At 39.8% G+C, this 12,482-nt stretch overlaps 1 protein-coding gene across 2 annotated transcripts in view; it reads right to left on the bottom strand.

The window, feature by feature from the left end:
* Positions 1-4,290: 4,290 nt before the first annotated feature.
* rbms3 (RNA binding motif, single stranded interacting protein) overlaps positions 4,291-12,482 on the bottom strand; it is a 156,325-nt gene continuing 148,133 nt past the window's right edge. For both annotated transcript variants that reach the window (XM_079470227.1, XM_079470226.1), the window contains 4 exons: positions 9,999-10,109; positions 8,438-8,512; positions 8,044-8,165; positions 4,291-7,662 (listed from right to left, as the gene is read on the bottom strand). In XM_079470227.1, coding sequence (XP_079326353.1) covers positions 7,659-7,662; positions 8,044-8,165; positions 8,438-8,512; positions 9,999-10,109 — 312 coding nt within the window. In that variant the 3' untranslated portion in view covers positions 4,291-7,658. The remainder of the gene's footprint in view (positions 7,663-8,043; positions 8,166-8,437; positions 8,513-9,998; positions 10,110-12,482) is intronic.

Genomic DNA, 12,482 nt, shown 5'->3' with positions numbered 1-12,482 from the left:
GTAAAAATGAATTAACAAATACATTTATATTAAAATCTCACCGTGTTATATTCTTATACGGCACTGGTTCTTGTGCATCATGTGACTTGTTGTGATATACTGTGCAGGTTTTGTCACAAGACCAAGAGATGCAAGAACCCATGAAATTTGTTGTTACTGACGTGCCACCATATTTTATTGTATCGCTCTGATCTGTTTATTTACATGTAATTCTCGCTTAATTATCTGAAAAAAAAGTTTATCCTACAAAAGTAACGTTTCACTTCAGAAGACATCTATCAACCCACTGGAGTCATTTGTATTAATTTAATGATGGACCATGGTTGTGCCTTCTAGGATTTGGAATTCCAAATAAAATAAAACGTAAAAAAGATATTATTTTGTGTTTGTTGAAAAAAGAAAGTCGTACATCTGGGATGGAATGAGGGCGAGAAAATGTTTTCATTTTCCAGTGAACTATTGCTTAAGGACTTTGGTATCTTGGCAAGCCTTAGCTGATCATTGACAAATCATTTAGAGTTCTTCCGAATTTCTGGAGCAGACACATAACGATACTAGAGTCTGAAAAATGAAGCGAAGCTGGACACCTTAGCAAAAGCGTGATTTTGATATTACAAAAATCTCACATCTGCTTTGTTTTATAGTAATACTTAACTCGTAGGCCTAACCAAGTGTTCCCTTGATTCTCTGTTGACGTCAGTCTGGATTATAGTGTGTTTAACTGTGGGAGGTCCAACTCACCTCCAACTTACACTTAATGGAAACACAGCAGCCCAGATACCCTAGTGACATCACGTCCAGTCGAGCAAAATGCAATGTTTTTCCGCCAAACACCCAGCCAATTACATGAACGTTTCCAAATGTTTCAACCACACTTCATTACACAAAATACCTTCGATTACAAACGCTCAAGAGTCTGCGAGTCTCTTAGATAACATTGCATCTATTATCAAATGCAATGAAAATCTATTTTCTGGCTATCGTTCCATGCTGTTCCCCTTTTAGGCGGACGCCTACGACAGCGCCTGTCATCTTGATAAATGCATCAACCTTCCAAGACCTGGTCCATCAGTCAGCTTTTGCTTTCCCTCTTTTATGAAGGTCATTACTGTGCTTTGCCTCCTGAGAGGCTCGGCTCTCATGCCTGCGCTTTGTAATGAGGGATGAGATCTTTGGAAACGGTTTCCATAGCGCTGAGGTAATCGATCCTCTGCACGGGAATTAAGATGGAGACTTGGCTTTCCGCGCAGGCCGAGAGCCCCGCTGTGTCATCCGCTGTCTTTGAGAGGTATGTGATTGTCAGTTTCCATTAGGAGGAGAGAGAGGCGGACGCCGTTATGATAAAATGAAACTTGACACGATCCCATCTGTCTCCCTTACTTACAAAAACACACAGACTGTTGAATATTGTCTCACAGCAAGAAACAGCATTGCTCTTTATAAGAGACATGAAATAGAGCTAACGTGAAGGATTGGAAAAACACTTTCAGAACAACGCGGTTTTACATTTCATCATGATGTACGGTACAATCGAGCACAAGACCAATACAGACATCTAACAGAGGTTTCATCAGCGCTTGGATTCCTTAAGAAATCGTTCTGCAAAGACGCTATACCTGTGGTTGAGTAAAGTCTAGTATTTATATTGCCTACATTAAAAATAACTGTTAAGTAAAGGCTTTTGTTACTGGTCTGCAGGTAACCATAGAAACAGCTCAGATGGTTGGTTCTTCATGCAAGACATCCAGGGTCATCCCAGTTCTCTCCAGATGTCATGCTTGACCGGCTTGGGACATCACAAAACTTCAGAGGCATCTGCAACATCCAGAACCAACTCCTGCCTTCCTCCTAAATGGGTTTTGCTTTTCTTGGGGGGAAAATCACAGAGGTTTCAACTAAATTGCAGGTCCAAAGTGGCAATGAACCCTGAATAATATGTACCTTCATTTTCTGCGTTATAACTTCGTTCACCTTTTCCATTTTCTGCTCGGAAGATAAGTGGAAATCGGCTTTGAAAATGTTAAAATGTGTTTAATGGAGCAGAGAGTGCGACAGTCTCATTGGTAGCTTATAGCATTATCAAATTAGACTTTTACATGTAAAGAAAATGAAAGTCTGTGCGAGATTCTCTAGATATTGCCAGGCTCCTTCCAAAGCATATGGATTTTTTTACTTATTAGGATAATGCATTGCATAGCGTTTTGCTTAAGGTCCGTTGAGCACGAAGGCAAGCATGCATCAGTACCCGTGCCATTACTCGCTTTCCCGGCTTACGAGATACATCAATACTCAAGCAGTTACAGGACACAGTAGGTCAATACCAGTGAAATGCAGGATTGCTTCATATTTCGTATTGCTTTACTGTGGCTCAGTGGGTAGGGCATGGCGTTAGCAACGCCAAGGTCATTGGTTCGACCCAAGGGATTGCACATACTTAGAAACATATGTATAGGACAATGCAATGTAAGTCGCTTTGGATAAAAGCATCCGCCAAATGCAGAAATGTAAATGTAATTCTGAGATTTCGAAACTTGATTTAAATCAAAAAGTGGTTGTAATATAAAAACACTAGGGATATGAAAAGTGCAAAACATATTAAAAACAATGATTTCAGCCGAGGAACCATTGAGAGTGGAATCTTATGTAAATCTTTCCAAGCATTCGTTCCAGCTCCATTTAACATGTTCTTTGACCCTGGTAACATTCGAAAGCATTTTTTCCCATCAAATCATTGGGGAGAGAGAGACAGAGAGATATAAAACAGGCTAAACACCTTCTGGCAGCAGTTCTGAGCTCAACGTTACGCAAACTCAATAGACTCCTGCGCCAGCACAGCATGACACAACCTTATGAAACATTAACATCGAGAGAATGACAAAAGGGGAAAAGGATGCAGTGGCGGTTAGGAAGGAACCGGTGGGGCATATGGAGCAGGGAAGGAGGGGATTGTAGAAAGACGAGACCATGGAAAGCGTTTTACTGACACAAAACATGACCAGTAATGGGAAAAAGGCAGTTGAATTACCATGATGTTTGGTGTCTATGTTCATAATGTACACGTCGGCTATTTCCCACACATGCATGTAGAGCGGAATGGAAAAATGCTTACTTTAAATGTACATTATAAAGTAAAAGGACGCCTTTGCCAATAGCAAGGAGGTTTATCTAATGAAAGCTGTCTTTTTGAATTGGGGATCCATAGATTCACCAATACAAACATGTTATCTGAAAGTGAAAAAAGAAATCTTGCAGTGTTAAGCACCTTAATGCATTTTAGGACTAAACAAGCAAGACAACAGCAACATCAGTGTGTCAGACACTACATTGATCGAGCCTCTTAAACAGAAGAACAAACTGAGTAGTGTGCAATATAGAGAGACTCCCTCCTTCTGTCTAAATGTCAGATATAAAAAATGAGTATTGTTGGCTGGATAATGACAGACAGAGGTTGCGGGGTGGGGGAGGTCGGGTTGAAAGGGCAATGCAAGACTGAAACGGTCGCTTGTGTGTACGAACAATCCCCCCATCGATCAGAGTGAAAGGAGTGGGAGGAAAAGCCGCTCAAATGGTTACTGGCCACTATAGAGAGCGACAGAGGTCACTCGACTCTCAGTGTTTCCATTGTATAAACCGTTTTAGAAACGTGTGTACTTTTTTGTCTACGAGAAATTGTATAGGATTGTATTTTTCCCTAAATGCAACTATAGGCTCCAAACAGGACCCTTTGGAAATACTGATCACCATAAAAAAATCCAACCAAACGGCAGCTGCAAATAAATGATGCATTTGTAATATAATATCATATTAGATTTTAGTGGAGGCATGAAGTCTGTTTGTACACATGTCTGCTAGCAGAAAAAGCACAGGTGTAGGTTATCACAAGCTATTGTGTCAAACAGTTTTTTTTAAATCTTAAACTGTTGTTGATGAAACGGTTATACACGACATACTATACCTTCACATTTGATGCTGAATGAACAACAGCAGTCTGCTCACTGTAAAAGTACAGACAGCACAGGTCTTTCTGTAAGTTATCTGCTAAAGATCTGGAAAACGTCTCCGAAAATTCGGTTTTACACACATTCTAAATCATAAACATCTTACATGCTATATATATATGTGTCTATATGACATCTGACAGGACGATTCAAAAATGTCTTGCAGATGTGAATGCAGACATCAAATAGACGCTCCAGATGCATGTCACAGTCTACGATGCACGTGTGTCTTCTCTTTTAGCACAGTGTAAAAAGGAACAAAAAAAGCTCAAACAGAACGGAAAATTGTGATTTTGTAGATTTTTTATTGAAAGCTTCATCAAAAGAAAAATTAATAAACAGAAGTTTAAACCTAACATCCACTGGTCTACAGACGCTCTCGGGATCACAGCTCGAGCACATGGGAGGCAAGAAAGTGAAGCAAGTCAGAAAATCATCGAAATCCTCTTTCATATTTCAACAACACCTGTACAGAAAACGATTCCATAAATATTTCTCTATTTCAGTACGTCTCAAATTGAGGTTTTGCCGTTTGTGGTAAATTTGGTTGCATTCCACGACCCTTCGCGTTGAGTTGAAAGTCTTGACAGTCCGATGAACGTTCTTCATGTAAAGACCTCAACCGCGACAGCCAATCAAATACAGATTAACAATGCATGGCCTGGACCTCACATCCAATGAAAACAGAATGTCACAATGGGAGCACAACTTTTTTAGTTTGCAGACAACTGTTTAGCTAACTGCATTATAGCTGGGATGAGAACTCTGTCCTGAAGCTAAAGGAAACGCCCAGCTTAATCTCACGTATTAATTCACCCCATGATGAGATGCATGAAGGCTGCAGAGTGCATAATGTACTCCTAAATGAAACCACACGTACATCTCTCGGAGCCCGAGTTACTTCTCTCTGTAAATACTGAACGCTTGATAGCAGCGAGCACATGATAAAAACAACTCTCCGAACACACAGTGGAGAACAGACACAAAACACAGTGACTTTTTTCTTTCTTTTTTTTTGTAAAATGTTTTCGTTTCAAGAAGTGAAAATGAAAAGCTTGTTTTCCTTATCGAAGCAGTACTGTCTTGGACCTTACGATGATGACAACATATTCCTCCAACCATCAACTAAATCAAAGTGTCTTCGCCAATACAGTGGACAGTCAACAATTTTGCTTTAATACCGCCCCCTGGTGGCGTATTGATATCATTACGTAGTTGTAGAGGTCCTGTTGTGGAGATTCTGAGAAGACCAACGGGACTCGACTCTTGGTAAACACAGTGAAAGATGTTATAAAGAGCGCATGAACCACTATGACAAGCAAATACACAAATCAAACTCATCTTTAGTTTTTTTTCGTGGGTCCCCCTGTACACAGTTCATACAAATTTTTTTTAGAATATAATTCCAAGTACAACTGCCTTCTTCCTATTGACAGCTGAATTTATTCCCAGAGCACCTCGAGAAGTCTTCATGACCCTGACTGTAAAACTAGGAGGTGTATTTATGAGGCTTAGAAACATGAAGGCAGACAAGAATTCACAATGTGTATTGAAACTCTTTACTGTAGTGTTATCCTATGAAATGAACATCCTTCCCACTTAATATAAAGACATGATTTTTACCCCTATTTGCTCTTGTATTTGTTAGTACCCCCCCTGGAATGGGCAGCTTAAAGACTATAGCAGATTTTGGAGATGCAATGCCGAAATTGAATGTAAATGTTTTACTTTAATAGACACAAGGCACCTGAGCATCCACCCAATCTCACTTTTAAAACGGCACCTTAGTTTTCTCTTTTCTCATGAGAGATTTCCAACGGCATGGGTTTAATTAAAGAAACCTTGCATATAACATGAGGAGTTCGATCGATACGACTGCAAACATGTGGAGGACTGGGGGTCCTTGTTTTGCCACATTTGTCAAACGGATGCTATTTTCTCCAATTGCTCATGTATATCAGCGCCCCCAAAGCAAAGCTCCCCAAATTTTGCCTATATTCCTGTGTTTCCTCATGGTAAAATTGCTTTCGGTGAGGTAGTGATCTGTACACAGAGTTTAAATACACACTAGTGTTTTTATTCCTTCCTGTTGAGTTAAAACGATGACAGCAGCCTTCTCCATAAGAAAGCTCATTGAATGCGTGATTCTGTTTTGTAGCGACTGACCCTGGGTCAGTGACTGAGAAGGTGCAGTGATAGAGAGGTATAGATCATGGCCAGAGGCTAGAAAACGATGAACGACGGGTCAGTCGTTCTCTGACGCCCTCTGGTGGAAAGATCACACTCATGCAAAATCCGCGACGGTGCTTTTGCCTCTCAAACTGAACATTTGACATAGATTCTGCAACAGTGGAAGGAAGTTTAAACCTTTAAGAGTACCGATCTGGCCGTCAAGGTCAAACAGATACACCTAGAACATAATCATTAAAACACCCAAAAATCTCAAATAGAAAACAAGTCAAATGAAAAATTAATCCACTCCACTGTCTTGATGGGGGTTTCTTCATCTTTGGTATAAAATATGCCATCCATGGGCTGCAGTTGATCCACAGCTAAGAAAGACTAAAGAAATTGTCAACAATTTCCTATTTCTATTGCTTTTTGCACACATTTGCTTTTTTTTGTTTTGATTTAATCCACAAGCTCTTATCTATGTAGATTTGCACTGCCATTACAATTTTTTTTACTGTTTTAGTTTCTTTTTTCCGCAATGAAACAAGCAAAGCAGGCTAAAAACACCTTAAAGCTCATAAAAAATATTGCAGATAAAAACAATAATGCCATTAAAAATGATCTGCACTACACAATAAACTGCATTTCCATGATGCAGTGGATTAACATTTTTTCCTCTGTTTCTAAAAAATGCAACTCTCTTAAATCATCATCATCATCATCATCATCATCATCATCATCATCATCATCATCATCATCATCACAATAATTTGTCTTTCTTTTCTTTTAAACACAAAGTCACCACTGCTAATTTAAAACTACTCCAGTAGACCCCTCTCTCTCTCTCTCTCTCTCTCTCTCTCTCTCTCTCTCTCTGCTCTATACACGTAGTCTTCCTTTCGGTTTCTGCTTATTTTTACTGCATTGGTCAGTCTGTTCGGTTCAGACAGGAAAACGTCTTAGATGTTTCTCGAAATTAAGGCAACAAAGATGAAAAACATTGATATTCTCTAGAAAACTAAAATCTAACTCATAAAAAAGAAAATGAATAATAGCTTAGAATCCGAGGAAGACTTCTTTAGCTCCATCTCTCACTGTTTAACAAGAACGTGCTTCCTCATCTAATAGAAAAGCCCACTGTTTCTGAAACCTACCTGCACATTCAAAAACAAAAAAACAATACGAAAACTTGTACTTGTACTGAATTCGTCGCTTCGTGAAGGTAACGTTTTTTTCGGACAGCCGATTAACAGTAGGCTCGATCTTCCACACTGCATTTCTCGTGTTGAAGTTCTAGATGTGAGTTCTCCAAAAGGTCCTCAGGTGTGGGCCAGGTGTTAAATAAATTGTTTGTTGTTTTGTTTAGATGCTTGTGCGAAAGTAGACACAAACGTGTTTCCTATCTCTTGCGTTACGTCTTCAATGTTCCCTCGCAGTCCCCCAGTCTCAAGGCAACACTGTCACCTCAACGCCCCCTTCCTCTTCTGGTTATCTGAGTGAATGAGAGAGATGAACAAGACTAAAAAATACACGTATACATTTGGATTTTCACTTCACTGTTTTTTTACATCCATTATCACGCAAAAATGAAAATGATTTCATCATGTCCTTCCAAACTCGTTTGAATTTCTTCTGCAGGACACAAAAGAAAACATTAAGAAGAACGCTGGTAACCAAACAACATTGGCCCCCATTGACTACCATTGTATGGACACAAAACTGAGACATTTCACAAAATATCCTCTTTTGTGTCATGCAGGTTTGAATAACACACATTTTATTTTGGCGTGAACTATGGTTTTAAGTGTCTACAAGACACACCCGTCCACCTATTTGTCTGATCTATATATACTGTAAGTGCTCACAAACTCACTTAGCGGGTTGAAAAGAGTAGGTGGGCGCGTGATCGCTGGTGTTGTCCACGCCCAGAGGCTGTTGACCGCCGGCGTCCTGCGACGAAGGAACGCTCTGTGGAGAAGCCTCCGTCACCACTCCCTGCAAGGAAGTGATGTCATAATTACAGGAAGTCTTCTCACCCAATGCCTTTTAACCTGAAAAGGCCGCCTCAGGTTGTGTCGGGTACTCAGACTGGAATTAACTTAACACATGCAGCACGATGAAGTAAGGCCTTGTAAAGCCGGAATAAAACACACTAAGGAAGTAGTGGGTGGATTTCGGCCCAAGGCGACCAAACCGCACACGTTCAATTAGCACCAGTCATCTAATCAGTGAGAGCGGCGAATAGATGCAGTCAGGCAGAAACTCACCTCCACTGAGGCAGGCACCGGAGTGTACTGGGGAATGTAGGTCCCCTGCATAGGAGCAGCAGCCGCAGTCATGTACTGCAATCAAACATATGAGGGTATCAGCAAGTACACTACACTAGCGTTTGATGCTTAAAGGAATAGTTCACACAAAAATGAAAATTCATTTATTCGCCCTCATGTCTTTCCAAACCACAGATGAAAGGGTCATATGCAGGTTTGGAACAACATGAGGGTGAATTAATGATGACAGAATTTTTTGTTTTAGTTGAATTATCCTTTTACAATCTGGGGCCTCACCTGTACAGCTTTACGTCGAGTTACGTCGAAGTCTGTACGGTGTGCGCGTATGTTTTATATAAATCATGATATGTGAGAGAAAAAAATCGTTTAAATGCTCATTCTGTGCATGTTTATACACAAGACCTCTGGTGTGTCCTAAAGCCTTACAAATAAAAGGTACCTTTTGGCTCTAAAGGCGAGATATGAAATGCTTGCTTTGGGTACAAAATGAATCAATAAATATTGATATATTTCAGACACTAAATTCATAAACGTTCAATTCAATTATATTACATTTCTATTTTGCGCTTTTTACTCATTTGCATTGCAAAGCGGCTTCACATACATATTACATTTACATTTCAAAGTCATTTTGGAGAAAAATGTCAAATATAAAATGCATTTCCATGCAAAACATGGTTTTATAATCAAAGTATTACAGTTTTTATTTTTATTGAAGTTTTATTAATATTTAAAATCAGCTTTTATTTTTAGAGTTTTTATGTTAATTTTAGTTAATGTTTTAGCAATATTGTTATATGCTATTGTGATTTGACTATTTATTCCTTTTTTTATGTTGCTATATAATAATATTTTATGCTATTTTATGTTTACTATTATACTTTGAGTACCTTATTTCATCTTATTTATGAGTCAACATTTCCATTTAGTTTAGTTTTTACAATAATTGTAGAACAATATTTTATTTAATTTCAATAAATCTAAATGCTTTAAAAGTTTAAATTTTTGTCAAATATAATAACCTTGATTATAATCCATGATATTATTGCTATCTTCTCAAATGTTTACAAAGTAATGTATTATGTAAGTGCAAAGTGCACATGGTATATACAACAAATTAAATATTTTACTTCTATTAATGTTTTTAGCAAAATACTTTAACTTGTACCTTATGTGAAATTTTGCCTGACACCATAATCTTCCTCTCATTATCATTTCTCAGTATTTTCTACACCCCTGGGTAGTGTTTGTCCTTTGTTTTTTCCTATGGCTGTTTGCAAACTTTTAATTAGTATTTGTCTTCTTTTCTCTTCTCTGCGATTAATGGAGGCTGGCAGAAGAGCTGGAAGTATTCTGCATTACTGCAGTTCATTTTACTTTGCATTGAATATTTGATAAAAAAAAGCTATTAGTTTTGGTCTCGACGTGAAAAGTTGAACTCTTTGCTAATTGTTTTGGATTTTGTTGAGTCTCTGTGTGACTAGACCATGAGTTGTGGCACATCACCAGACAAAACCGGTGACAGAGAGAGGACACTTACAGTTCCAGTGGTACCCAGGGACAGATGGTTCATCTGCTGGGCGAGGGGACCCATCATGTTAGCTTGCTGCATGGAGATGGTGTGGTCCATGGTTGGCGTGATCACAGCACCCTATGACGCACACACACGTGAAGAAATGAGGTACCATTCGACAATGTATCTGGACAACTTTATTAGCTATGTCACGCACTCCACGAAAAACTCTTTCACTCATCTCATACGGTCTGTTTGCCTGCAGCTGGGCCCTATTACGGGGGCCAGACGTGAGCTGTTCCACTTCAACAAGTGAAATAATGCGATCCAAATGCGCGTCATGCATACTTCTGCTGAGATGATGCATCGCCCACTTAACAGCAGAGCTGCTCGGCTCCACGGGCGTGTTTACGTTTCAAGCACGCCGGGATGAGAGTGCTAACACATGTGTGGTAAAGAGAGGGAGAGACAGGCTACGATTTGTAAGGGCTGACCTGAGCCATCATCCGAAGCGGTCACATGACTGAAGTAGGGCAGAAAGGTACGCGCGTGCCGGTTCTTGCATGTCAAATTGATTAGGATTAAGTTTTCCGAGGAGACCCTTTGTCAAGTGCCTTGTCATGAAGTTCAATTCTTCTCAGAGGGTTTGGTAAAGGCCGTGATGATGGGAAACAGTTTTTCAGTTCTGGTGACACACCGTGAGAGACTCTTTCCTGTTAGCAATGTTGTTTTTAAGATTCAATCAGTATGGCAGAAGATTGCCCTCAAAGCATCAAACGCCTCACTGGAGTTTAAATTCATTCTTGACTTGAATTCAACTAAGAGCGATTTAGATGGTTGCGGGTTTGGGATGGATTTAATCTGGTTATATTTGGTCATTGCCTGACTTAACTAATATCTGAATACTTATTTTACAAAACTGAATGGATTTAAAGGTACAGTCGCGTTTTAAAATCTGAGAGCACGATGAAAAAGTTTATTTAAAACCTAAATACATTTTTTTTTTAAAAAGGCTGCAAGATGTATAGACATTCGATCTGGCAAAAAACGCAATGAGAAAAAAATATTACTTCCTACACGAGGTTCTCACCAAAGTAATATTTTGGGCCAAGTGACTTTATTTGTGACACTGACCGTGTCAAATTGACAGTTTTTTGTTGCTTCCGTTGAAGTGAGACACTCGTCTAAAACGATCCTCATTGTATTGTTGGGTAAAACCGTTCAAAATAAATGACTGGTTACCATGAGTAAAAAGTACCAGTTTACAATAAAGTGCATGCCAGACAATCTGCCTAAAAGAATAAAGCGAATCTCGGCATACGGCACAATAAAAAAAGCCTTTACACACAAAAGCGTGTGACTTCAGCAGCGTCTGTCTGTCTCTCAGCGAGTGCAGCTTGGTGGTGCTGGTGCTTTTAGCAAAGCCTGCGTTTGAAGAATAAACCATACAGACACTCGGTGTCAAAAGCCCTCTGTGTCTATTCAAGCTTTCAGAGGTAAAACGCTCAGCCTCTTTCGTACGGCTGCCATGCGTCTTCGCTTTCAGATGCGAGAGCCTCCAGCTAACAGTTCCTCCGCCCCGCGACAAGCTTTCATAATGAGGGAAGAAAAAAAAGAAATCCACGCTGAATAATTCTCCACTCTAATCTACAGCCATATCAGTGTGAGACTTAGACAGATGATTAAAGCTGCGCTTCTGTGTGTGTGTGTTTTCCTTCATTTCTCTGAGGGGAAGTATTGGAAAAGTGAGTGACATTCGGAGAGGCTTTCTGCATAGAGCAGAAGCAGCCTGTGAAATCTCTCTCACTCCTCAATCTGTGTCCCCTTCCCTTCAAACGACAGCCTGTACACTCATTTCAGCCTCAGACAAAACATACATTTATCTAAGCACATTTTTTGGGACTCGGATGCCAAAAAATGTCCGTGCCCGCAATTTAAAGCCCAAGGTTCGTATGTGAACTAGACAACCACAAATCTCATGTGACATCACAGGAAGGCGCGTTTTTGCCAAGATATCTTAAATAGAGACAGGAAAAGGAAGGGACTCTTTTTGTCCCTCTCAGGTACCGGTGCTTAAGAAAACAGGCTGCCAGGGAGGATGTTTGATATCAATCTTAAATACATTTGCTGCTACACACACACACACACACACATACACAATATGTACCATGGCACATCCACCGATTCCCACCATTTAAAGACAATTCTTAACATATATCGTACTTCTCACGCAAACGTACGCACGCAGACGAAACGTGCTGCTGAAAAGCTGCCAATTCCCACAGTTCAAACACAGGCAGAACGGGCTACGATGGAGCTCTGATAACTCAAATCTTTATTCAAACATGGGCTTCTTTGTTTCGGCAAATGGCCGTGACTAGCAGGGGCTTAGAGAAGCGTTTCATTTCTTTTCTCTCGTCTTGCGTGGCGGTTCCACTTTAAGCAGCTTTGCTGTAATGCACTGCGGTCTTGATTCATTAACGTTCATTTCCAGGATGTGATTTGGGCGGC

Source organism: Barbatula barbatula (genome assembly GCF_947034865.1).
Source record: "Barbatula barbatula genome assembly, chromosome: 12".
NCBI lineage: Eukaryota > Metazoa > Chordata > Actinopteri > Cypriniformes > Nemacheilidae > Barbatula > Barbatula barbatula.
This window is presented reverse-complemented; position numbering and strand designations above follow the sequence as displayed.